We start from the raw sequence: 27,571 nt of genomic DNA, 5'->3' as shown, positions 1-27,571 counted from the left end.
CATTTTCATTCTCCGTTAAAAAAAAAAAAAAAAAAAAAAAAGTGCTGCTTTTCCGCCACACAGTATTCTCTGGGCAAACCAGAAGTGAGTTAATGGGTATGTATTGCACCTTCACAGCCCTGGGTACATTTTCTTGATTCTACTTGAAAAATAAATTGGCGGCAGCATCAGAAAACCCTGAGGCCTGCCGTGGCTGAGGAGCCAGCTAGAGAGGAACACGGGCCTGGTCCTTCCCTCTGTGGTTGTGTTCCGGGACAGGTTCTGTGGCCACTCAGAGCTCTCACCTCCTCCTGCCCGGGTCGGGCTGCTCCCCGCTGCCCGGGTTCTCCGCCGTGTGCTCTGAGGGCTTCTCGCTGACCAAGTCCAGCAGGGCCAGCAGCTGCGGCTGCGGGGCCGTGGGCATCACCACGCTCAGAAGGCGGCCCAGCGTGGCCCCGGGCACCATGGTCATCCTCAAGAGGTAAGCCGCCAGCCTCAGCTCCTGAGAACAAGGCAGGGAGCTCAGACCCTGGCCATCACTAGACTGTGCGGCTAAGTTTTAATTTACTACATCTTAAGGCTTCTGCTCTCAGGGTAATAAATTAGTAGCTCAGTCTGAAAACACCTCCAAATTCACAGGGCTGTTAAAAAAATGTGGTCAGCAACCTTGGCACCCCACGACATCTTGAAAGGCTTCATGTTCCCCTCGCAAGTGTGCTCAGCTCATCTGGGGGGCCCATGTCACAGCAGAGTGGGTGGAGGTGCAACAGTTAGGAAGGTTCCCCTCCTCCTGCCCAGCTCTGAGGAGGCCTCGCAGCCCCAGGAAACAGACAGGCTCTGCGGCCAAGTGGAGCATCCCCAAGCCAGTGGGGACCACGACACTGACCTCACCGTGGACACTGCTCTGCAGTGAGCGGGACTGGACGGGTGTCAGGCACGCTGTGCAGTGTGGACATGACCAGTGCCCAAAAGCTGCAGGCCATGGGAGTCCACACACACATCACAGCCTGGATGCAGTTTGGAGATGGAGAACAGCCCTGGCTGTCGGGGGCTCAAGGCAGTGGGGTGGGGCTGCCAGAGAGGAGGGCTCAGGGAGGCCTTCATGGTGGTGACAGCAAAGAACCTTTTCCTTCTCTTTCCCCCACCTAGCACTAGGGATTGAACGCAGGGACTCTGCACTGAGCCACATCTCCAGACCTTTTTCAATCATTTTATTTTAAGATAGGTCTCACTGAGTTACTCAACTGCCTGGGCTGAGCTTGAGCTGGCCATCCTCCTGCCTCAGCCTCCCACAGTGCTAGGATTTCAGGGGTGTGCCGCCACTCTCAGCCTTTTTTAAAAAATTATGTCTCAGCTGACTGATCTGAGGATGTGAGCTGAGGATGCAAAGGGCATCTACCGCGTCTGCAGGTTCTGAGAAGGGAAGTCTACATGGGCAGGAGAAAGGCCCAAAGCATGCAGGCATCTTTTCACCTGGCTGCACAGGGTGGCCAAGGTGTCAGTCTCCATGTTTTCCAGCAAATCCTCCAGCACTGCACTGCTCTGCTGCTCCTCTCTCAAACTGCAGTGGAGACAAAGTCCAGGCTCGTGAGTCCAGCTGTGTACAAAGGGCAACTATGGGAAGGTCGGAGAGTTGTTTCCATAACGGAGTCACACATCTAAGCTTCAAGACGTAACATACATACAAAAATTATACATCTATACAAGGCAGGATCGGACAAACGCAGAGAATGTTTACATTTTTAAAAATGTATCAGAGTAAAAGATACATCGCCACTAGTTACCCTGAAAAATCCTTCCCCTTATTTCAATCGCATTTATCCCACCGTTCTTGCTGTTTTCTGCAGCAGCTCTGGAGTCCTCCTTCCTGAGGGTCTTTAGTTGCACTGTCATGGCTGCCTCAATGTCTTGAATCAATCCAAAACGTTTCCCTTTCCTGGTCCTTTTGACTTTGAGGAAGACCCCGAAGTCACGGTGAATAAGGTGGATAAAACATGAGGACACTGTCATGTTGTCATGAGGCTGACTGTCCACTGGATGGCGCTGGTGGCAGCAGCACTCAGTGCAGCTTTGCTCACATCCCGTAAAGACCCTCAGGAAAGAGGACTCCAGAGCTGCTGTAGAAAGTGGCAAGAAAGGTGGGACCAGTGTGTTCAAAGCGAGTGGGAGTACTCTGAGGGGATTGGTGACAACATGTCTTTTACTGTAATACAATTTTTTATTGATATCTTCACAGACACCTGTGTGTATAAAAAAATAATACACACATTCATATACATATAAAAAGAGATGAGTGGAGTGCTTCTTCCTCCCCTGGTCTGCTTCCCAAACAGCTCTCGGTGAGCTCTCGAGGTGGGCAGGCTGCTCAGCGAGAAGCACCGTGGGAGCCCAAGGCCACTCTAGTGGCCCTGAGGAGCTGTGGTTCCACTATGAAAGCTCTGTCCTGCTCCTCGTGGCCAGCACCAAGAAGGCCAAGACCTGGGATCCGCACCCCTTGGCCCTGTGCTGTAACTGACCCAGAGCCCCTGTGCCCAGATGGCCCTGGCTGTGACCACAAGATGGCCATGGCCGGCACCTCTCCCCCGGAAGTATCCAGACTGCCATGCCTCCCCTCACCGATCAGAGCTGGCAGCCTGGATCCACCCCCATCCACCACTGTTACCGCCAGCGCCTCTGCAGGTCCAACCAAGGCTGTTCTGACAAGCACACCCCTCGAGAGCAGCGGCCCTTCCCCAAACCCCAGCCTCACCGCGCCACACCTCAAGCGTGCACACTTGGCCCCTCACACAATTCCTCCAAGGGAACTCAGCTGCGTTTCGCTGCTGTGCTCGCACAGAAGTGCATGAGCACAAAAGTTAAAATCGCCTGTGATCTCATCACCCAGAGATCACGCCCATCAAAGCTGGGTCTGTTTCCTTCCAATTCATTTATGTGTTCTGCAAAATCAGCCCCGCCGGGTCAAGTATACAGTTTGCATTCTGCCCTTTCCACTTCAGTGTTGGGTTCACAGGAGAAGATGAGAGAGCTGTAAAAGATGGTTCTTTCCGAAACTGTTAATGTCACGGACAAAGGCTAATCATCTAGTTTAATTGAAAAGGAAGCCAAGGAACAAGACTGAGAGGTCTGTCTGTTTCATAATTCTACAAAGGCAGGACATGAAGCACTGTGTCTGTGGAGAAATCTGAATGAAGCTCATCATGGGCCAGTGTCTGGGCCCGGTTTTGATGATGCGCTGATGATGCCTGATGTTTCCAGACCGGGAAGCTGAGTAAGGGGTATGTGGGATCTCTACACTGTTCTGACAGCTTCTTTTGGGCCTACGATTTTTTTAAATAAAAAGTCTAAACACATTAGTAAACCTCAGTGACCTTAATTAAAGAAGGGTGTCAGGGAAGAGGAAAGCTGGGGTCCTTCAAAGCTAGCAGCACTGTCCAAGCCCTGGGATGGCTCCTTAGAGGCAGGGTGGAAGCCAGAGCCCCCATGCCTGCGAGGGGCGACACCCCAGGCCATGCTGCACCCACCTCTGCTGATGGAGCTCCAGCATCTGCTGGGCCTTGCTCAGGGCCTGCTGCAGGATGGAGGAGAAGTGCCCTTCGGAATCTGCCTCCCCTGGCTCACTCGAGACCCCAGGCCCGTCGACCACCCACTGCTGCCAGCTCGCCAGGGCCCGCTGCTGCTGGGCGGCCTCCTGCTGTGCCAGGCGCTCCTCCAGCTTCCGCTCCAGCTCCTGGAGCTCCTGCATGGAGAGGAGGCAGCAGTGAGTCCAGTACCTAGGCACAGCATCTCTGCAGGCACCTAGGGCTTGCCTGGCTCCCTGGGCAGCTGTGCCCACCGTGCAAGGTGACGGCCACCTCCTCACACCTGTGGCCTCACACCTGCTGCTCGCTCCATTGGCAGTGTCCCGGCCCATCTGCCTGAGCACCTGAGTCTCTTTACAAATCTGACTTTCAAAGCCCTCAATGACGGGCTCCCATGTCCCCAGGGAAGGTGAATAGCTTTCAGTCACCTGAACCATGGGGCTGTACCTCTAGCTACAGTGTGAGCTCCCTGAGGGCAGGGCTGAGTCGCCTGTCTGCAGCTGGTGCTGTCACTGGCTCTTTGCAGAGCACCAGCCTGTGTCCACCATGGCGGAAGCTGTGCTGGATGCAGCAGCCATGCAGCCTATTCCAGGGCTCCCTCTACATGGGCAGTGCCCAGCTTACAATGGCTCCACTTACTTGTGACTTCACAGCAGACTCAAAGCAATAGGAGTTCAGTACAAACCATACTATGAGTTTCAGATTTGGATCTCTTCCTGGCTAGAGATATACAGCATGACGTTTTCTTACGATGCTGGACCACAAAGGCATCGCAGGTCTGGGCAGCCTCGTGACTAAGGGAAATCCTGCCTCTCTGCAGTGTGCTGGCCTGCTAAGCTGTGACAGTCCACAGATTAGACAGACTCAGTGTCATCCCAATCTACGACATTTTCAACTTTCCATGTTTCATGGGGAGGTTTGACAGAAATAGGCAATGAATGTTTCCATTTCAAGAACTGTATTATACCAAAACATATTCCAGAGCTGCCTCAGAAAGTGGCAGTGAGAGGGAGGATTGTGAGGGGCATTCATGGCAAATATGTCTTTCACTGTAATAAATTTTGAAAAATTTAAACATTCACCGTATATTCCGATCACACCTCCTAAATCGGGAAGCCTCTTTACTGGTCTCATTGAATCCTTCTAACAACCCTTTAGAAAATGTACTCCTGCTTCCCTTGTCCTGCAGACCAGGATATGGAGGCAGAGAAGGTGAAAGTCATTTGCCAGGTGACACAATTAATAAGTGGCAGAACTAGAATCTGAGGCCAGGCCAGCTGGACCCAGGGTTCGAGGTCTTAAGCACTATACCACACTGCCACTGCGTGGCCAAACACAGGGAAATCTGAATTCCTAAAGCCACCAAATTAGAAGAGCGCCCTCCCTGGTGGAAGGGTAGAGAGAAGGACCTGGTTTAACCAGTTATTTATGCAGTGGCTGCGCTGTGAGGGCTAGGGTGGAGCGGGGCTCATCGTGAGCGTCCTGGCCCTGCGATCAGGTTCCTGATCTGCACAGAATGGCTTGCCTTTCTGCTGAGGGGCTGAAGCTTACATTACACTCGCAAAAGGAGCCCCAGCCCCTCAAGGCTCTGAAACACTACTCAAAACTCAAGACAGAAGGGAAAACAGCCAGAGAGGTGCAGCACAGGGAGCTGACCTCCAAGCCACACACATAGGCTCTGTCCCCAAAGACTAGGAAAGCTCTGGAACACGCTGAGATCTGGAATTACGAGCATCACTCTAGCTGCTGCAGTAGCCGAGTAGGAAGGAAGGTAACTGTGCAGTCTCCAACAATGAGCTCCCTCCAGCAGGCCGGTGGCAGCGTCACCAGGGAAAGCAGCAGGGCACAGAGGGCTGGCCCTGGTTAGGAACACATGCTGGGGACCGTGTGGCCTGCAGGTCCTCACCGGACGGCATGTTCTCTCAGCGCCTCGGTCTTGATCCCGGACACTTGCCCCTGTGTCCACACCTGCGGCCACTCAGAACAACTGGAATCTGAAACTCACTTCTGGAACTGCTTTAATGCCTGCCTTCCTCCCTGGACTGCAAGTGCTGAGGGCAGGAACTCTGGGATGTAGCGCCTGGTGTATACTGATTGCAGCAGGAAGCAAGGGGCCCAGTTCATGGAAGAAGCAGCAATGAAAAGCAGAAGGAAGAGGAAGAAGAGGTCAGCGGGCACTCACCGAGGCCTACGCTATGTCAAATTTCATTCCGAGTACTTTTACATAAATTACTTTATGTAACCTTGGAAAAATAGCGCAAGGTAGAAATTTATAATTACCCCATTTTGTAGATAAGGTAACCGAGGCAACAAAGAATAGAAGTAAATTTCCTGAAGTTGTGGGGCTGGGCAGGGACAGAGCCAAGAGAGATTCAGGGTTTGTCTGACTCTGGGATCCTTCTCTTAGGTCCGCAGCCTCCCATCAGCACTTGCTGGATATCTGTGAGGCGAATGAACAGAGATGACGGTGGGTGGATGGGTGCGTGGGTGGATGAAAGAGTAAAAAGAAAGGAAGTCATGGAGGGAGGGGAGAGGAAGGAGAAATAAAGGGAGAGAAAAGAGAGAGAGAGGAGGGAGAGAGGGAGAGAGGGAGGGAGGAGGAGGGAGGAGGAGGGAGGGAAAAGGAGAAAGGCAATGCAGTGTCAGGCCTTTGGTTGGGCAAAGGGACTCGGTGTGAATGGGAAGGAGGCCTGGCTCCCGGGTTCTGCAAACGCAGTGTGGTGAGCGAGACAGCTGTGTGCACACAAACACGAGACAGGAAACACTACCATGTGTGATCACCGAAACTCAGGTGGGGGAACTGGGAGAGACGCGCGCTGGAGGGGCAATACAGGGGCTCACTTAGAATCTGCATAGGAGGAGTTTGCAAGGAGGTGCGGCGAAGCAATCTGGGGGAGGCCTCTCAAAAGAGGATGCCTGAATGTATCTCCAGGGCTAGGAGCAGCGGGAAGGAAAGGGCATTGAAGCCTGGGCGAATGGGAGGGAAGATTTTCAGTGTAGAGCTGGGGGAGGGCTGTGGAGGATCAGCTATTTTCCAGAGACATCCCGGTGGCCGCAGCACGGAGGGGAGACAGGGCAGGAAAGCAGGGAGCAGGAAGGCACGATGTTGGAACAGGACCACAGCTTCACAGGAACGGGTCTGCTCTGCCACCGCAGACCCTGGAGAAATGACTGCCCTTCCTCAGCCGCCCCCAGCGCCTGCAGAACGGGGTGGACATAGGGCTCGGGCACTTTACACGGTGCCTTGGCCTTGTGTGAGCTCGAGTCGTGCTGGCAGAGTGGTACTGCTTCTGTTCCGGAGCCCTAGGTTTGTCGGAGCAGTGAAGCTGAGCAGAAGGTGGAAGTGAAAACTCAGAAGGAATCGACCAGGCAGTGAAGCACAGGGAAGAGGGGAGGAAGGCGCAGGTCCGGGAAGCGGACGTTCAGCACTTTCCACTGAAATACAGATACGGTGGGTGCAGTTAGTTTAGGGTCACATCTTCTGTTCCCCAGTAAGTACACCCTACTGGAATGCGCCCACCGTTGCCACTTGGCACTGGGACCCAATTACACCTCGCCTATGCTCCAATCTCACAAAATGAGCCGAAATCGTTCAGCGAACGAAGATACAGCACTGGATACAGTTTTCTTAGGAGTCATTTCTTCCAAAACACTTCATTTCATGCTTTTGAATGCTCCAGAACGGTTAGCAGCTCATTCCCAACAGGAAAGTGGTTTACAATTGCAGAATGACAGTCTAATCTCTGGAGCCAAACAGGCTGAGCTCCCCACAAATGCAAAGCGAAGGAAAAGGAGCAGGGTGCCCGTGGCCCCCAACTTAGTTAATGCGTCAGCTGAGTCACCACCTGTGGCTTCCAAGGAAGGACGCTGGGACGATGCTCCTCTTCCGGAGGGACTGGTGAGGAGAGCTCTGACGGTACAAATGGAAAAGGGAGTGACAGACGGCACTGCAGAGCTGAACGCTGGGTGTTCCTCAGGGACTTGGGGTGAGCAGGCGATCGCGAGCTGAAAGCCAGAGGCTCCAGGGTCTCCCTGTGTCCCAACTCACCAAATGACCATGGGCTGTCCTTCCCTCCGACCTGGGATTCGGGGCATTGGCCACCTCCAAGCTACCGAGTGCTGTGGGTGTGGGGTAAATGCTCCATTGAGATTTCCTCCTGCTACTGGTTCGCTGGTGAGTTTCATCTTGAATGTATCTTACAGCCCATCAAATATTTATCGTGAATACACTGAAATGATCATAGGGGCTGTTTCCCCCTTTAACCTGCTGATCAGGTGGATTTTGTAAGTGGCTAAACCAACCTCACATCCCTGGGATGAACTGAACCTGGCCTTGATGTATTTAAATTATTTATAAATGGATGGATTGTGTGAAAAGCATTCTATTTACAAACTGTACATCTATATTCACAAATGCAATCGTTTTCTTGGACCGTTTTTTGGTGTCAAGGTTAACTGAGAATCATAAAATGAACTGAGGACTATTCTGTCTTTTCCAACACCAGTAATAATGAATAATGTGTACACGAGACTGACAAAACTCCTTCAGGCAGAGATGGCGAACCTTTTAGAGACGGAATGCCCGAACTGCAACCCTGAACCCACTTATTTATGACAAAGTGCCAGTGCTACCCCTGTGTACACTGTTACCTGATGCCCAGGTGCTGGGGCGATGCCAGGGCGACTTGGCTCTGTGTGCCCACTGCAGGACACGTGCCATAGGTTCGCCTCAAGGCTTGGCAGGGCACACCAATGAAACTACCAGGCTTTGGCACAACTGTGTGCTCAGGAAGATTTTAACTCCTGAACCAGTTTCATTCGTGGCATTAAGATTATACAATTTATTTTAACTTGAGTCAATATTTATGATTTACATTGTACTAGAATTTATTTCATTTTCAAACTCCTCTACAAAAAGTTGTTCATAGTATCTATTTTTAAAAACTCTGTGCAGCTATAGTTGCTGCTTTTTGAACTTTTGATACTATTTATTTTTTGTTCCTTATTTTCTTCAGTAGTTTTGCCAGAGATTTGGACATTCCATTCAGGCTTTTTTTTCTTTTCAAAAATGCAATATTTACTACACAGTGATTCGCTATAGTATCATTTTTAATTTTGTTTGGGCTGTTTTCTTTCCTTCTGTTTCCTAAGGTTCATTTGTTATTTCCCCTCTAATATTGTATTTTATATGATATTAATTATGGGAGTTTGTTCCTTCCTAATGTAAGATTAGGATAAAAATTTCCCTCTGAAAACTGCTTGATCTGAATTCCATGTATTTTGATATACCACATGCACATTCTGCTCAACGTACTTTAAAATTTCTACTATTCCTTTGACCCACAAATTATTCAGGGGTATATTTTAAAATTTTCAAAGTATAGACTTTTTGTCATTCTCTGTATAAAACTTACCTTAAAATTAACTGGTATTTGTCAAAAGGTGGCCAAAAGGGTATCAATACAGCCGATTATCTGGTATGTGGTGGAGAACATACACTGTTTGTTTGCTGGCTGCCAAGTCCTATAAATATATGCTAAAAACTGTTTTGTATGCAGTGCTCAGTTTATCTGTATCTTGTGTTTTATTTGACCAACCAAACCACTCTAAAATAGGTGTGCTGGAATTTCCTTCTACAATGATGGATTTACCAATTCTCCCCATTCTACCAGTTTTTCTTTTTATTATTTTGAGCCTTTTAAAAAAATACGTGGAAAGTTTAGAATCACTATATGCTCCAAGAAAGATGTAAAAATATTTTTGTATATCTTTGACTTCTTCAGCAATTCATAAGTCACTGCTTTAAATTCTGTGCTGATAAGTTGGCTATCTGAAGTCTTCTGGGATCTTCATCTGTTTTCTTTTTGCTTCTCCCCTACAGAGGTCCTGAATGTGCTCTGTGACTTTTCGCCCCTTTGAAAAGCTCACAGTTGAACGTAATCTGCAAAAATTCCAACACTCCCAAGCAAGAGTACTTCTCTCTAGAGACCATGGGTCTTTGGACCAGGTCCATAGCCAACCTGGAACCTCTTCAATTTATCCGCATGGTGATGCCCTGACTCAGTGACTGTACTGATCTGGACTCCTTCCCCACCTAGCTGGGCCGTTCATTAGCTGCTCACTGGGAGGACTCCCCACCCATGAGCAAAGCGGGGACAGGCAGGCTTTGCAGCAGGTGACTTCCTGTCGCAGCCCTCACTCGGTATCCCCCACATCAGGACATCCATTGCTTCATCTCTGACTCTTCCCCCTATCTTCTGCTTCCTACAGGTTCATGTTGTTCCTCCCCTCTAATATTTCCTATGATCTTAACACTGAGCCCTATCACCCCATGGCCGAATGTACTTCCAATCTGCCATATTCTCTGTGAGCTCACAAAGCACGAAAAGCACGTGTTATTTTTATTTCTGCAGCACCTGAACTTTTTGTGCTAAAACACCAACAATGACCCTACTTTGATGCTGTCTTAGTTCTTTCCTCGTTGTTGGGACAAAACATCCAGTGCCCATAACTTAAAGGAAGAGCCACATTTTATAAGTTTTGGTCTTTGCATGGTCAGCCAGCTCCAGGCAGAAGCAATGGTGGAAGGGCCTGGTGAAGGACAGCTGCTCACGGCATGGTGGACAGGAAGCACAGACAGGAGGGAGGAGCCGGGAAGGAGATGAACCCTGCCAGGCCAAGCCCCCCAGGGATCCACCTCTTCCCACCAGGCTCCTCTTCCTAAAAGCACTTTTAGCTATAAACTCATTAGCAGACAAATCCACTAACGATTACAGTGGCTCCGTGAGCCAATCACCTCCTGAAAGCTCTGCCTCTGAGCACATGAGGCTTGGGAATAAACCACGACGCATGCTACCCTTAAAACAGTTGACACATGCAGGATACAGAGCGTTTGCCAGAAAATAGTGGTGGACTCTTCAGAGTTTGCTGTCATTTGCTACTTTTAAAAGAAATGATGGGAACCCCACTGGCAAACTCAACAGGGTACCCATGAACATGACAGAGTGTCGAAGTCAGAAATCGGTTCAGCTCCTGGCTCCTTTCATTTATTGGCCACGTGGTCTTCACAGGGAAGGTGACCTGCTACCTGCCGAGTTTCAGTTTATTTACCTAAGGACCGGGCATGGCAGGACCTAGTTCACAGCAAGGCTCAATAATGGAGACAGCGTACATGACAAAGAGCATAGTTACAAAGCAGATAACACTGTGGCTGATTACTGTGCTTAAATGATGATCTCAAAAAGTATAATTAAAAATTACTAATGCTTAAACGAGACCATTTTCCCTCACTATAAAACAGTTGTTATTATTTTGTATTATTATTACTTGTGTGTGACAGTAGGAATTGAACCCAGGGTCTTCACACTGAAGTACATCCCCGGCCTTTTTCATTTTTTATTTAGAGACAAGGTCTCACTCAATTGCTAAATGACACAGTCTGGGCTTGAACTTGAGATCCTTCTGCCTTAGCTTCCCAGATCATAGGCATGTGTGCCACCAACTCTGCTTATAAGTAATTATCATAGTAACAGGTAGTATATAACATTCTAAAATCTACACACAAAAAGCCTAAAATCAGCCCTCAAAAGAGTTATTTCCATAGCCTTTGTTTCATGGATATAGTTCTCATATCTTCAAAGAATGTAGCATGTAGGAACACTGATAAGAATTAGATGTATACAAATAAATAACCCCAATGTAGAGCTGCACACACAACGGCCTTAACGGAAGGACATGTTTGTCAGGGCTCTAGAGAAGAGGCAGCAGTGCCCAAGGAAGCTCTCTGACATGTGCCTGTCCGGAAGATGTGTTGAATTTCAGAGGTGTGAAAATTCCAGGCCGCTTCTCCCAGGCAGGGACCCTGAGCTAGTTTAGCGAAAGCAAGAGTGATGGTGGCTTCCTCCCCCGTCCCCGGCCCACACTCACTGGGCTATGTGACTCCAGGATCTGGCTGCAGGCCAGCTTGGTCAGCGTCTCAGACTCGCTTAGCTCCTCCAGCAGCAGGTCCTGGAGGGTGAGCAGGGCAGTGTAGGCTGACAGGGTCTCGGTCGAGCGGGCCGCCTTCTGGAACTGTAGAGCAACAAGTGACTCTGCAAAGCGAGCTTCCTGGGCCTCCAGCCGGTGCACCCTCTCCCGCAGCAGCTCTCCACGCACCTGGAGGGGGCAGAGCAGCACCAGAGGCAGTGAGGGGTGGGGAGGAGGGGCAACAGGAGGGCACCAGCCAGGACCTGAGGGCCAACTTGTGGGAGGATGTAATGGGGGCAAGAATTAAGAAACCAGACAGTGCAAGGATGACTATGTCAAAATATCAAAAAACCAAGAGGTAAAGGTCACTTTGCCCCTCAAGACACCCCCCAGGCATGAGCAAACTCAAAAGTACAGGACCTCATTGGCATTGTGGTTTTAGTACCCCCACCCTTCAGCAGGCTTTGGATGCCTTTCAAAGCTCTGTATGGTCAAAAACTTCCCCTCTCAATGCGTGAGCAAAGGCAGGTACCTCATTTGGCCACAACTTCTGTCAATCCCCAGTCACAGACCCCAGGACCTGAAAAGACACAGTGCCTGGCCCTATGGGGCTGTGAGCTCTTTTACTGGCCCACTTCACCCTTGAGGTGTGGAACTTTGCTTCTTGTACTTTTAATACATCATACTCTTGTCACTCCAAGGGTCCTGCTCTGTTCTTTGTTCAGGATATCAAGAACCTGGAAACAGCTCCCCAAGACTGCTCCATCTGATAACATCTCGTTTGGCGAGGCAGCCAGGAGGTAAGAAGACCCCCCCACACACACACACGTCTTACTGTCTCCCTGTCTTAATTATCTGGTGGGACTCTTATGGGCATGGATCAGGTGGTTACATGCCAGGATAACTGAGTCATGGGAAGGCACATAATAGGCTCTACACAATCAAGACAACTCCCATGCACCTGCCAGTTTTATATTTTATGCTTGTGCAACAAAATGATAGAAATGTTCTCACTGCATAATATTTTCCTACAGCCTGAATGTTTTGCCCTGTTTGCTTCTGGGTTTTGGGAATCTTGCCTACATCCTTTGCATACAAATATCTTTTTCAGATCCCTCTCCCTATTTGGGGTCTACATGCTTAGTCACTTCTTATGAGTCACATCTCTTTCTGTCACCCACACTCTTCTTTTTCTACCATCCCCATCCATCAAATTGCTCTATCTTCCTGGACATCAGATAAACTGGTGCTTTTAGATAGAAGTTATGGCTTTCATATCTGGAATCCCATTAAACCACAAAGCTGGGTGTCAAATGGGAAAAGTAGTTCTTGGACAGCATACAGTCTGCATCAGGTCCTAGTGGGTAACAAAGTTGGGGATGACTTCTCTCTAGGGATTCCAGGGGAGGAAACCAAGCTTCCTGCAACCTCTGAGGAATGAACAGGAGCCCATGGCCAATAAGTAAATTTACTTTTGGATTCCAATCTAAATTGATATTTTAGTCTAAATGGCATGCTTAAAACATTTTTTGTGCATTAGGGTAGTTCTTAAACTGCAATTACAGGGTTAATTTGCTCTACTTTCTCTTTTCTATTTGAACTAAGATAATTTTGCTATTCCAGGTTGTTGAGCCAATCCTAATTGCAAGGTACACATCTGTGAGTTAGCTGAGACCAAAAGGGGAAAAGATGTGTCAAAAGCATTCAAGAATTCAAGGATCTACCAGGCTTGTTACAGAAGGGAAGCAGTGAGGTGGATACAGGCGATGTAAAGATAGCTATGTGTATGGAGATATGTTTTCAGTATGAAAGGATTTTGTACAGTAAGATACTTTCTGACCAGGATGGGAAAAAAGGAAAGGATAAGGTCAAAACTGGGGGGTCTGAGTAGACTGAGAAAGTTTTGTGGAGGATGAAGATTAGGAAAGCAAACATATGTTTGACTATCCTGAGTTTCGCTAATGTTGGTTTTACTGGGCCTAAGAGCTATTCCTTCTAAACCTCCTTATTGATCAAATATGGCCAAAGGCACTATTACATTGACTCAGTCATTCCCCACCACACACATACACACACACACACACACACACACACAATGTGGGACCAGACAACAGTGTGGGAACTCAAAAGCTAGAATGGTGTTCTGGTGACAAAGGATAGTAGAAAGTGATTGATTAGCAATGTCTTTGGAGAAACCATCACAAGGACAAGAGGGGAACACAAGGAAAGCACGAGCATTATGGGTATCATTGTGTCAGCCCTATGGAAAGGTAAAGAAAAGCAGGAGGTTGTAAAGGAAGAATTCTTATGCATAAGTCCCCTTTGATAACTATCACAAAGAACTTTGCTGAAATCGTGAGTTTGTCCAAAATCAATTCAAACCCACTCTAACAAACTTGTCATTAGAAAATCCATATCCTGATGTGTTCACAGGTAAAGAAGACCATGCTTATGCTAAGGGTGAATATACTTTTGGGGCACACCCTGCACACCAGTCAAGTTCCACATGTATATGTGTATTTGTTAAATAGGCAAGGTTCATAAATATGGTGTATATTGTTGAGCAAACAAGGATCCAACAAAACTGTCTGCCCATATGGGAAGATTCATAACAAACAGTATATGATAAAGAAACTACCCTGTTACGGTCCTTTCGGCAGTCTGGTAGAGCTGGTAAAGACACTGGATGGCTCATAGAGCATACAGCAGGGTAGGAGGAGCTACCTAAAGTGCTGCCCACCCACCTCCATTCATGCCTCTACCCCCAGCACTGCCCTCCTGGCAGAACAACTGATGCAGGCTACAGGAGCCCGTCATGTCGGTGGTTTCTTTAGCTGCTGAGTCCCAGGATCAGAGTGTGTTCACCTGGAGTAAACAGCAAAGGACTTCTCAAGTACTCCCGGGGCTACTACACAGCCCCAGCATTTGCCACAGGCCTGAACTTGTTAAGCGGCCCACCACTGTCAAAGCATTTCATTATATAGATCATGCTGCCCTCTGAGTGTCTTACAGACGTAAGAAAACACCTGGAGGGTATTCAAGGATACCTGAAGGAGCGGAAATGAAAAATCAACCCCCACAAGGTCAAGGGCCTGGTGCCACTGTAATGTTTTGGGTCTCTTATGGTTGGGTAGGGTACATAACACCTGAGAAGGTCACTGAGAACATCACTCCTCCCCAGGTCCCAACTCCCCTCTCTAGGCTGGCTCTCAGCAACGGTCTTTCTTTATCATCTCCTCTTGATTGAGGATCCAAGGATGGGGGACAGACACCAAATCAGTCAAAGGCTCACAGTCAAGGCACCCACTTCAGCCCCAGAGGCTCTGTCTGGTGTCATGAGTTATGGAGAGAGAGAGACAAACATGCAAGGAACTAAAGAGCACTGGTGCCACCTGTTTCCCCAGAGAAGTCCTGGTAAGAAACTTGAGCTTTTAGGGGGACAGCCCAGAGTTCCCAGGGTCTCCATCCTCCTATGGGGATGCCCTCGGGAGAATCCTAGGCCTGATCTTCTCTGCCCTTTCCTTAAGTCCTTCCAGACACCAGGGGACGCATCCCGCTGATTCCTTCAGCCTCAGCATGAGGCTGTACCCATGACAATGCGGCTCTGATAACCTGAGAAAGAAATACCTTATTTTCTATCACAGTAGGGCTGGGCCCAATATAAACTAGATGATAGAGGGTCACGGCTGGAAATTGGCAGTCTGAATTACAGTGCTATTATCCAGTTAGATCTCTTTTGAAAAAAGGCAAAGAAATGTCGGAAATCCCTTATGTTGAGGCTTCTATGGCCCTCTGTCAAAAACCATCAGCACTTTGCCACAGCCAGGAGATACTACCCTTAAAGCTTCCAAGCCAGAGACTGATATTATTGAGGACCCCTTCTTTACACCACCACGTCTCTCGGGGGACCACAGGGTGCCCTTGCCCTCTTCCTCATAATGCCCAGGTAGTACATCGGCATCACCCTCTCCCAGAGACTCCGAAACCTCATCCATAGCCAGCTCTCCAGAGAGGCCCAGGACCCCCTGACCCCCTCCAGGTGGTCAAGTTCTGTGGGACATTCACCAAGCAGAGCTTCTTACTCTTTTAAGACATAACTCCCCTTCTTTAAAAACACTCAAGGGTTATATATGGTCATATACAGGGCATTAATAAGGTTCTTGTACTAATGATCCTTGATTGCATTTGTCAACCTTGCCTATTTAACAAACTTCTATAAATCCCTTCTTTCAGGCGTCAAGCAATGTTCCACCACAGGCTTTCAATGCAACAAATGCCACCTGTTGAGGAAGCAGCCGCACTAGGACCCAAGCCAAGGTCCGCTTAACTCTGACTCCATGTTCATTTCCTTATCCCACTGCCACGGGCACACAAGCCAGGGCCCTGTTTGTCACATTGGCCTGTCCCTTCAGTGTCAGGAATCCCTGCCGTGCTGATCCCAGCACTCATGCTGACCGAGGATGCAGTGTGCACGGTGCTCACGTGCCTGCCTGCCGGGTGACCAGGGACCACCCCCTCCCAACAGAGGGTGCAGAGCCACCTAGCAGACCAAGGGTGACGGCAAATGCGTGCATGCTCAGCTGAAACCAACAGCTTAACAGTCCACCCAGCCCAGCTCAAAATCCAGACCCAGAAGCATGAACCAAACTAGTGGTTGTTTTAAGCTCTGCCTTCTTGCATTTCGGAAGTGCTTGTTTTGCAGCAAAAGTGAGCAGACACTCAGTTATTGACATCTAGCAGCTGAATGAATATGCTCAATGCCAAAGAGCACAGCATTTGAATCAAAGAGAAATCCTCCACTGTTCTCTGACACTGTGGAAAGATAAACTCCTCCCTCAGAAGGAATTTCTCAGCAGGCACTGGAAAATCCACCAACCTATCTGATTAGCAAAGGGGTCAGGTCTTTCTCACTGGCTAGAAAGACTTCCATTTCCCTGCCCACTGGCTTGCTTTGCCCACAGAGCTGATCCCGTGGCTGGCGGCTCCTGAGAAGCCCAGGAAGCCCTTTGGGTTGAGAAAGATGCTATAAGCAATGCGCTTTTTCCCACATGCTGACTGCACACAGCCAAAGCTTTGCATTTCTCTGCCAGAGGGCTCCTTCCAGCCACGAGTGGCGGGGACTGATATTTTGTTCCCCTCAGAAGCTAAGAAACCATAATGACCCATCCAATCCCCACACTCTGTGGTCTGCAGTGTCTGTCTTGGTACCCACAGGACAGGGACACAGCAGGTGCTCAATAAATGGGGACGTCAAAGAAATCACATCTGCTGTCTGAGCCACAGGCTCCTGAGGGCAACAACTACAACATTTACACTCTGAGAAGCTTTTAAAGAGAACTATGTGAGACTGATGTGTGTGAAATAATCCAGTTAAGGGTTACTGCTGAAACAGTATACACCTGCCACTATTTTTAATATTAAAAAAAATAAAGGTTCATGTGCCCAATTTCAAATTTGGTTCTTGTATTTAATAACTGCATGTCTCTTAAATTGTTCTATTCTGTTTCCTCAAATATAATACACATGAGTGACCATATCTAATGCAAGAGACTGCTCTAGGGTTTAAAGAAAATATGTGCAAAAGGGTAGGAATGAAATGCAAATAAAAACCATGACTTCACATCTGATAGGATGGTTATTATAACACACACACACACACACACACATTCTTTTGTTATTTTTCTAATGTTTGATTCTTTCCCAACTCTCAATAGCTTGTCTAGTCTTCCTTTTCTGTGCATAGGACTTCGTTACATATCTTCTGCAGTACTGGCTGGATGGTCATGAATTCCTTTACTTTATGCTTATTTTGGAGGGTCTTTATTTCTCCTTTAATTCCGATGATAGGTTTGCTAGAAATACTAATCTAGGTTGGCAATTATTTTCTGTCATGGCTTGAAATACACTGTTCCATGTCCTCCTGGCCATTAGGGTTTCTGCAGAGAAATCTAAATCCATTCTGGTAGGTTCCCCTCTATAAGCAATTTGGCATTTCTCCCTTGCTACTTTTTATTCTTTCCCTGTTCTCTACTCTTGCCATTTTACTATAATGCGCCACGAGGAGGTTCTTTGCTGGTGATGCTCATTTGGGGTTTTATAAACGCATCCTTACTTCCCCAAAATTTGGAGAGCGTTCTATTATTTAATTAAACAGATTTTCTGTGCCTTTAGTCTGAACTTCAGCTCTCTCTCCTTCACCAAAATTTCCTAAGCTTGACCTTTCAACTGTGGCCCCAGAGTCCTTGAATGTTTTGTTCTTAATCTGAGGAATTTTTGTTCCTTTCTTTGTGTCTGTGTGTAAAAGCTCCTCGACCTCATCTTCCAGCCCTGAAGCTGTCTTCTGCTTGGTCCCGTCCACTGGTGAAGCTTCCCACTGAATTTTGGATTTGGCCTACCGTGCTTTTCATTTTCAGAATTTCTGTTTGGTTCTTCTTCAAAATCTCTCTTTGTTGAAGTGTTCCTTCTGTCTCCTTTAATTCATTCAGCTATTTGTGTCTTTTTTGAAGTCATCCACCATTCTGTAAGTCAGTCTTTTAAATTCTTTGTCTGGCATTCCATCCACTTTAATATATTTGCATTCAGTCACCGACGAATTATACAAATTTAAAGAAGCCACATTCCCTAATTTTTCATATCTTTGGTGTTTCTACACTGAGATTTGTGCATCTGTTGGGATGGATATCCCTTCCACTTTTATTTGAGGGCCTTACTAGTGTCCAGCCTTCTTTTGAGGGCTCGAGCCCAGCACTCCTTAGAGAGGAGAAAATGAACCACAGTAACATCAATGCCACAAAGGCAAATGAAATATCGGCACATAGTAAAAAGCAACAGCTTTGTCACTGCTAACAACAGAAAAGAGCATAATAATAATATAGACACAAAGACAAAACAGATATTGGCAAACAATATCTACTAAATGCAACAACTGTACTACTGCTAACAACAGAAATCACCAGTGATAGCATGGAGTAAACTAAATAGCTAATAAACATTAACAGTAATAATAAAAAATGAAGTGGATGGCAAAATGAACAATGGAAAAGTAAAATTTTAAAAAGAAAAAGATGAGGGGAGAAAAGTGAGATGAAACCTAATTTTCAAAGTAAACAGAATTAGGTAAAAGCAACAGGAAAAAAGAAAAAAGAAAACAAAGCAAAAAGGAAGAAAACAACAGCAAAAAAGAAAGAAAGAAAGAAAGAAAAAGAAAGAAAGAAAGAAAGAAAGAAAGAAAGAAAGAAAGAAAAAGAAAGAAAGAAAGAAAGAAAGAAAGAAAGAAAGAAAGAAAGAAAGAAAGAAAAAGTCCTTTTCTCTCATCTTGTTTCTTCTTAAAATTTTACTCTAACTGGAAGCATGTAGGTGGGTATTTCTTGCAAGGCTTGTAGTACTGAATCCACTAAACATGAGGAAGGGATAATGGGCCCCAAATGGGCCCTGCTGTTTCCACTCCTGCCTTTTTGTGAATGCTGAGTCCTGCCTTACTTTTCCACTTGGTGGAGTCGGTCCAGCCTGTGTTGTCTGTCTCAGGGCTGCATTCACTCCAGAGACTTTTAGTGTTTGCATCCTTCTGTGAGCCCCAAGCCACTTCCATCCCTGGCTAGCTTTTCCAGCTGTGGGCCTGTGAGGTGCCCTGCTTGCTCCAGAGGCCTCTCTGTCTGTACACCCAGGGACATGGCAAACGTCCATGCAGAGGGGTATCCCTGAGCACACTGGTGTTTGAGAAAAGCAACCAGACCACTGAGTTCTGTGTTAGCAGGAGGCAGTGAGGGGAGCCAAGCAATCCCATGGATTCAGTCCCAGTGCTTTCTGGCCCAGCTTCCTTACAAAACCCATGCAACTGGCCTGGCTCCTCACCACAGAGGGCAGGGTCACTGTGTCTCCAGAGCCTGATAAACTCAAGGTCTATGACAGGCTCTCTCCTTCTGCGTGACTGTCTCTTATTGCTGTCTTGTTCCCAGAATGGTAAAATCACCCCTCCTCCAAATGGCTTCTGATCATACTACTCCTAAGTATGGTGGTTGCTGAGGCGGATTCATTCTCTAGCCCTGGAGTGCCACGTGGAAGGGGTCACTTTCAGAGTAAAACCCGTGTATTTGCAGCTCACATTAACTATGGCTTGGGGGAAGGGGCTACGCTGCTGCCAGTCCTGTGATTCGCCCCTCTCCAGGCTTGTGTTTCTAGACAGAGGTGCCCTGCCCTTGGGAGCCAGGGTTAGTGACTCAGATCACTTCATTCTCTTCTCTGTGTTGTCTTGAGCTCCTCCGTTTTCCTTGTGATCTCCATCTTTCCTGCTGGCTCCTTCTTGACTCCTGGAGCTTATCTTTTTCTCTTCCCTAAGGAGTTGTTTCCCAGGTATACCAATTCCAGATCCCAGATAAGCAATGGTTTGGTGACAGCTTCTACTCCACCATTTTCTCTTTTCAAGTTTTTTATGTTTCTGACTCTGAGCTTCTTGAATCTGTGAATGTATAGCTATCATCACATTTTGAAAATTTCACCATTATTTGTATAATATTTTTCTGTCCTTTCTCTCCGTTCTCCTTCCACAATACAATTACTTATACATTAGGCCATTTGAGGTTGTCCTACATTTCACTGGTACTCTGCTCAATTTTTGAAGACACTTTCTATTGCTTTGTATTTAAGATAAAAATATTTTTCTGTAATATTAATCTGCTATTAATTCTAGTATGTGTGTATGTATATATATGCATACATGTGTAAATACACACATACATATCGGATGGAATTTTCTTCCGTAGACACTTGATTTGAATTTTATTTCTTTCAGGTCTCTACTAAATTTTTCTATACACACAGAATGAAGTTATAAAAACACGGTTACAATGCCTGTTTTAATGCCATTCTCTGCTAATTGAAACAACTGAGTTTGTTGTGGGTTGGTTGTATTTTGCAGCTTTATGCTCATACCTGGTGGCCTAGAGATTTCAACGATTGATGCCTCGTGGTTTTTAACTGGACTGTGGACGTTATTAATTTGACTTTCTTGGGTCCTGGATATTTCTACATTTCCATAATTATTCTTGACCTGTGGGGATGCAATTATGTGACTTGATCTTTTCCAGTCATGTTCTTAAGATCTTTTGCTGAGAACCAGAGCCGAGTTTAGCATAGGGCTCATTATTCCCACTGGGGAAGTAGGACCATTCAACTCCAATATCTGCTCCCCCTTCAACTGGGAGGGTTTGCAGCCTGGCTGGAGGGAGCTGCCAGGATTCCCAGCCCCACATAAATACTGAGTACTTCTCTCTTACACCTCTTGCTGTTCCTTCCCCTGGCTATAGGTGACTTCTTCATATGCAAGCGCTGAGCAGGTCTCAATTAAACACTAGCAGGCACCCAGTCGATATGGCCTGAGTCCTCTCTCTGTGTAGCTCCTTCCTTTCTGGTCCTTTGTCCTGTAAATCTAATTGACTTGGTTTCTCCAGCCTCTTAGGTTTGCCTCCTCTAAACACAGAGCACCAAGGCCCTCCCTGGGTTCCTTCTCACTTTGGTCAGCCTGGAAACTTTCAGGGCAGGAAGCTGGGACACTTGTAGACTCGCTCAATTCTCATTTCCCAGGGATCACTTTTGACTACTCTCTACTTTCCTGAAACCACGGCTTCCCAGCATGGTGGTGCACACCTGCAATCCCAGCATTCTGTCAGGCCAAGGCAGGAAGCTCCCAAGTTCCAGCCCCACCTGGGCAACTTAGCAACTTAGTGAGACCCTGACTCAAAATAAAAATAGGGGGGAGGCAGCTGGGAACAGAGCTCAGTGAAAAGGCCCTGGCTTCACTCCCCACAGCCACAAATAAACAAACAAAAACCCAAAATGGCTTCACACATTATATTATTTCTTATTTTAGCCAAGGGGTAATTTCAGTCACTCATTATGTCTCGTATGGATGCAGAAATCCCTTATGGGTTAAACTGATTATTAAATAATTGAATGCTATTAAATAATTGAATGCTTAGAATAGTGCCTGGCATGCCGGGATGTTTAATAAATGTTGGCTGCAGTCGTCACTGCTGGTGAGGGGATGCCCATATTATGAGTGAAGGCAAGACAGGGTGGGCACCATAAGGGGTCCACAGACAGAGCTCGGGTAGCACAACAGATGAAAGAAACACAGGAACGGGGAACATGAAGATGTGCACATCTCAAGTGGACACTGAAGGGTCTGAGCATCCGGAAGGAGGGCAGCAGGATCAGAGGCCCTGGGGCCGGAGGCCCACAGGGATCTCAGAGAGAATGAGTCAGACCACAGCTGAGAGGAGAAGACAGAGCCTTAGAGGCTGAGCACAGGCAAAACTGCAACAGTCCTGACTGGGTATGGGAGGCAAATTTCATCCTGAGACAATGGACAGCGAGAGCCGGCAGAAGTCCCCGAGCAGGAGAAACACGGGTGGGGTAGAGGACAGGAGTCCTTTATCTTCACACGCTTCCATGAGCTGGGAGCTCCCTGTGCTACCTCTACCTGGCTGCAGTCTTCCCTTGGGGTGGGCGCTGGGCCGAGTGTCTGTAAAACCTGTCCTCTGAGGAGATGGGGGGCAGAGTGACCGGCCCTGAGGGGCAGCCCAAGTTCTGTGTGCAGATGCACACCTAAAATGTCGGGGAAACATAAAGCCTTTGCATAAATTGTAAGACCAATGTAGACAGTGAAATAAGTTCCACCAAGTTCTCTTTTCCTCCTCCTCCTTCCCCTCCCCTCCCCCTTCCCCTTCTTCTTCTTCTGAAAACTTAATTTGTTAATTCCAACACTATGAGATCATGTACCTGGAGAAGGTTTAAATCCTTGTCTAAAAGAACTCCTGGGAAAGGACAGACTTACATTTCTGTGAGGTATTAAAGACAGGTTTCATTCAATACTGAAGCATCTAGAATAATGAAAATTCATTTGCAGAACAACACACTGTCAAATGCTCTTATTTTAAATGGGAAGTTCAAACAGCATCCTTACTAGTTTTCCCTGACAACTCGCGGCATTCCAAGGAAGAGTTCTTTCTATGCAGCGTACAAGAGAACCAACCTTTGCCAACCTGCAGGCTTCTAGGAATTCTAAGGAGCTCGATTAACCGTGGTCCTCTTTCTTGTCCAAACACAGCTAGACACAAAGCTAAGCCAGACAGACACCAAATGTCAGCTTGAACACTGTTGACAATGAGACTGGAGGATAAGGCTGAGTGTCCAAACCAGCTCACCCTCCTCTAAACTGCAGGTCTCTGCCAAGTTCACCACCAAATAGAGGAGAATGGGGACTCCCAGTGACAGGAGGGAGCAGAGTAGGGTCTGCCCTGTTCTTTTGTTGGTATGTTTGTGATACATAATGCAGAATAACAAATTAACACATTCATTTCGGAGGAAAACATATACCTATATCCTTGATGGTTTTGACTCCCTTTATCCTCCCTATTCCTTGATCCCCTCCCCATTTCCAAAGTAAGGCTGCCTCCCTACTTCCTACCACCTCTCCGTGTTTATTCCTTCTTTAATCCCACCAACCACATCACACCTCCTTGAAGAAATGTGCACAAGTGATGGAAGCCAGTAGGATGGCCCCTCAGGGCTGTTCTTTCTGGGAAGAGGCCAACAGAGACTCTCTGACTCTTCTACCCTAACGCGGAGAGAGGAAGGCAGAGGGAACTCTAAACTGTGCTCCGAGGGCTCCCACTGTAGGTCTGGTCCTGTTCTGCTGGATGGATTAAGATGCCCAGCAAAGGAGAAGGCCGCAAAGTATAGAAGACTGCCTCCACCGTGACGCATCAGGAGGAAAGTGAACCCGGCAGAGGTTTGTCAAATTAGTATCTGTTGAATGAAATGCCTCCCTGGCCAAGAAGCATCATTAGTGCATCGATATTCAAGATAGAAACATTTATTTGTGTGCCTCAAAAGACACTCCTGCCTACTCCCACCATCTACAAGACCAAAGTGCGAATATCCCACACCACTCAGCACTCAGCACGGTTGGTTTTATATTTCGTTTGAGGTTGGTCTGTTATCTTTTCCACAGAGGCAACCCTGGCTAGCCTGAGTTTGAGTTTGTCTATGAAAAGAAAACAATAAAGCAATAGGAGACAATTAAATATCAGGGTCCCTCAAGTCTCAGAAAACGTAGGCCTCAGATACATCTAGACATGAGGATAAGAAAGGGTGAACATCTCGTTAAGCAGCAGTACCCAGAACTCCCCCACCCAACCTCTGCCCAGCAGATCACTGTCCCTTCCTCCTCCAGCAGGTGACAGGGGATCTGCTCTCTGGAGTCCTCTCTTGTGAGTGTCTTTAGTTCTGGTGTTGAGGCTGTCTTGAGGTCCTGAATCGATTCAAAACATTTCCCTTTCGTGGTCATCTTGACTTTGGGGAACAGCCAGGAGTCACACGGTGCCAGATCGGGTGGATGAGGACACAGCGTTGTGTTTTTACAGGCCTGGCTCTCCCTTGAATGGCCCTGGGCAGCAGCATTCACCATGCTGCTCATGTCCTAAAGACACTCATTAAAGAGGACTCCAGAGCTGCTTCAGAAAGTGGCAAGAACCACGGGACAAGTGTTCGAAGTGAGGGGGATTCACAGCCATAAATTTATTTAAGGTGAATGTTGAACATATTTTTGATTGTCCCTTTCTCCAGAGGCCCCTGGGTACCACAGTGAGCTGCCAGTCCTCACAGAGTGAGTGCCGTCACCTGCCTCTGCAATTAGCTTGCAAATGAAACCTGGGCCAAGCCACCAGAGTGTAAGAGCTGCCACCAATCCATGTCGGGAGCAGCATCAAAGGGGTAGGCCGAAGAGCGCCTACACTGTGGGCACCTGCCAGAGTAAGTGGCCGACTGTAAGGACGGCCCGACACTCAAAGGTCACAGCTCGATGCCTCGAGCCACTTTCTCTGCGGAGCTTGCATCAGGCAGCACAGGGAGTGGCTCTGTTACCGGAAGAGAACAGCACGCTGCCACTCTGTGGTTAAAACTCTCTGCCTGCTGCTGCCCCGCTCACCAGGTCTGTGACCATGGGTCACCACTGTCATTGTCACTGTCGGGGCCTTGTGGACGAAGAAAAGCTGAGGCATGCTCATTCCACACTGTGCCACTGTGGGAAGTGCTCCACCCAGTGGGGAGGAAGAACAGACAGAGCTAGGGCTGGGTGCTGGATCTGCCATGTCCGGCTGCCAGGGCCTGAGTGCGCTCCCTCACCCCCGAGACCGTTTCCCTGTCTGTAAAGTGGGGAAGGGGGCTGTTCTCACTTTGTGGGGAAGTTGGGAGGGTTTAAGCACATCAGGAAGAAGGTGGGCCAGCACGGTGGTGAGAAGGTGGGCAGCGGTGTGACCCTAGAGCTTCACCTCTCGGGGTGAACTGAGAGCTGCCGGACGCCTCTCCCCAGCTGTGTGATGATTAAAGGAGCAGACCAGAGGCTCAGCGAACGCCCTCATAAATATGATATACAGTGGCTCCTGCTCTGCACCTTCCACATGCAGATTCAGCCGGCTAAGGACCTAAATGTTCACAAACATCCCGTGTCCGTACTGAGCAGGCACAGGCTTTGTTCTTGTCACCATCTCCTGAGCGACAGAGAATGACAGTTTACATTGTATTTGTACCGCGTTGGCCGTAAGGAGTTTGAGGAGGATTTAAAGTATTGAGGAAGATGCCTGTAAGTGACACGCAGACACCATGCAGTGGCACATAAGGGACTCGAGGCTCTTGGACCATAGTAACCACGGGGACTGGGACCACGTCCTCACAGACACGGAGGGACAGCTCGACGTACAGTTTGGTGGGGCATCTGGAAAGCCACGGCTACACGAAAGCAAATAAGCAGGGACTGCTCCTATTAAATGCAGTCACATTGGAAGACGAAGAGAGAAGAGTTCTTAGACCACCGTATGGGACAAAATGAAGTCTAACCACCTTGGAAAAGCCCTGAGGAGCAGAGGCTGGCCACTTCCGGTACCAGAGTGGACAGCGGTGTCCTCAGCACAGGGCCATGAGGAGGGTGGGCTTGTGCTGGGGCCGTGGTGTAGACCAAGGCTCGCCTCACCCGTAAACCAGTGGGGCCTTGGACAAGGGGCACTACCAGGTGGCCAGGGAGCCCCAAGCCCTTGCACACCCCGTGGAGAGGCCCCCGGGAGGCTGGTCATCCATCTCTCTTCTTCTGTCCACCCAGCCTGCTCTCCTTGCTCTCCCATCCTCTCCCCTCTGCATTTGCTCCCACTGCCTCATGGGAGCTTCCTAGGTTGAACGTGCCTGTCTGTGAGGGTGTGATGAGCAGGTTAGGGTAAGGCTCTGAAAGGACCTAGGCTTTGAGCCACAGCACGGACAACACACCCTGGCCACTCCAGTGCCCTCCTGCTACAGTGGCCCAGGACATGACAGGCACTACAGGAAGAGGATGTTCCTGCGTCATAGAGAATCAATTGGAAGCGAGAGGGAATTTAGCAGCCCGCTACATATAACAAGGCTAAAAATAGTGCTGAACACTGGTGGGGATGCGAGGAAGACACAGAGTAGAGAAAATCACTCTGGGAGGCTGAGGCAGAAGGATCACAAGTTGGAGCCCAGCCAAGGCAACTTAACAACTTGGAAAGACCACATCTCAAAAAAGTAAAAAGGGCTGGGAATGTAGCTCAGTATAAAGACCATGGTTTCAAGCCTCAGTAGGACAGAAGGGGGAAAGGGAGGGAGGGAGGGAGGGAGGATAACCAGAGAAGAGTAGAGACAGGTGCTAGACAGGGCTGGGGTGGTCAAGGTGGACTCTGAGGTCCACCTGGAGCTGTGAGGCACCTGCTTTCTCCACAGCCGGGCCCTCCTTCCTGACTCTTCCTTCAGCTGTGTGGGCCAGCGCACCCTCCTCCTCCTTGGCCTTGCACATGAGAACGTCCCCCTGGGGCCCAGGCTCCTCTAGGCCAACACTGTGTCCCCCCAAACTCTGCATGGCAGAGGGTCCCAAACGATCAGGTGACAGAGGAAAGGCTCTTCCGCCAATCCAACCTGCTCTTACTTCTTGGTCTATCCCTTCCTCCCCTCTGGGTGACAAACAGGGCATCTGGGGAGCACAGCTCTTCTCTGGCGTCCTGTGGCAGCTCCACTTCTGTTCCTCACCCACAGAAGCAGGCTGTGCACCCCAAGGGCTCCTGATGATGCTGGGATCAGGCGACAGAGCCTGTTTCATTCAGGCTGCAGCTTGACCCCGTAAGGACCTGACAGTCACTTCCACTTTCTGGACCCACCTGAACCTTAGAGGGTGACAAGAACCAGCTCTCGGGGCTGGTGCAGAGAAGCAGCATGTGCCGTCTTTGTGGGTCCTCACTCTTATTCAAAGCCTAGGTAGGAACAGGTGTGCTACTTGGGTCCCTTAAGACAGTGGTTCCCAAAGTTTCTGGTACCAGGGACAGGTTTCATGGAAGATAATTTTTTTCACTGAGTGGTGGTTTGGGATTTATTCAAAAGAGCCCACAACCTAGACCCCGAGCATGTGCAGTTCCCAGTGGGGTTCAAGCTCCTATGAGAATCTAGTCTGTGTGGCTCAGTTCATAAAGGCCATGGATTCTGGCCTGGGGTTCTCAGGACCCCTACTTTAAGACACCAAACACAACACACTTGAAAAGGGACACTGCCTTTGCCCAGAGCCAATTCTAGAACAGTTTACCATGCCTTTGTGTTCTGAAAAATATATTTACATTAAAAATATAAAGTTTAAATTTTTTTAAAAGCCATTAGGCCAAGGGCAGAAGGTAGGAGCCAAAACAGCACTCACAAGCACATGTGAGTCACCCACTCACCTAACATCACCAGACAGCGAGGTAGAGGAGATGTGGGGAGGAGGGAATCATAGGTTTTGGGGTGCAGTGCTTTGGAAGCTCTGTGCACCTGAGAACAGTCACTGTCGGACCTGCTGGGTGCAGAGAAGCCTGTAATGACACAGAGGCACCCACCTTTTCTGCCAGGTCTGCAGGAGGCTGTTCCTCGAAGAGGCGGATCTTGTCTTCGGTGCACTTTATCAGAAGGTCCACCTTGCTTTTACTCTTGGACCTTGGCTTTCTGGCCTTAGACTATGGGAAGAG

At 48.3% G+C, this 27,571-nt stretch overlaps 1 protein-coding gene across 2 annotated transcripts in view; it reads right to left on the bottom strand.

Annotated features, from left to right (window-relative positions):
- The window catches only part of Evc2 (EvC ciliary complex subunit 2), an 88,661-nt gene that overhangs the window by 2,923 nt on the left and 58,167 nt on the right, over nt 1-27,571 (bottom strand). For both annotated transcript variants that reach the window (XM_010641809.3, XM_033758773.1), the window contains 5 exons: nt 27,443-27,559; nt 11,484-11,711; nt 3,501-3,715; nt 1,453-1,540; nt 285-481 (listed from right to left, as the gene is read on the bottom strand). In XM_010641809.3, coding sequence (XP_010640111.1) covers nt 285-481; nt 1,453-1,540; nt 3,501-3,715; nt 11,484-11,711; nt 27,443-27,559 — 845 coding nt within the window. The remainder of the gene's footprint in view (nt 1-284; nt 482-1,452; nt 1,541-3,500; nt 3,716-11,483; nt 11,712-27,442; nt 27,560-27,571) is intronic.

Source organism: Fukomys damarensis, unplaced genomic scaffold (genome assembly GCF_012274545.1).
Source record: "Fukomys damarensis isolate Sample0158 unplaced genomic scaffold, DMR_v1.0_HiC HiC_scaffold_35, whole genome shotgun sequence".
NCBI lineage: Eukaryota > Metazoa > Chordata > Mammalia > Rodentia > Bathyergidae > Fukomys > Fukomys damarensis.
Note: the sequence above shows the minus strand (reverse complement) of the source record. Positions and strands in the feature narration are given on the sequence as shown.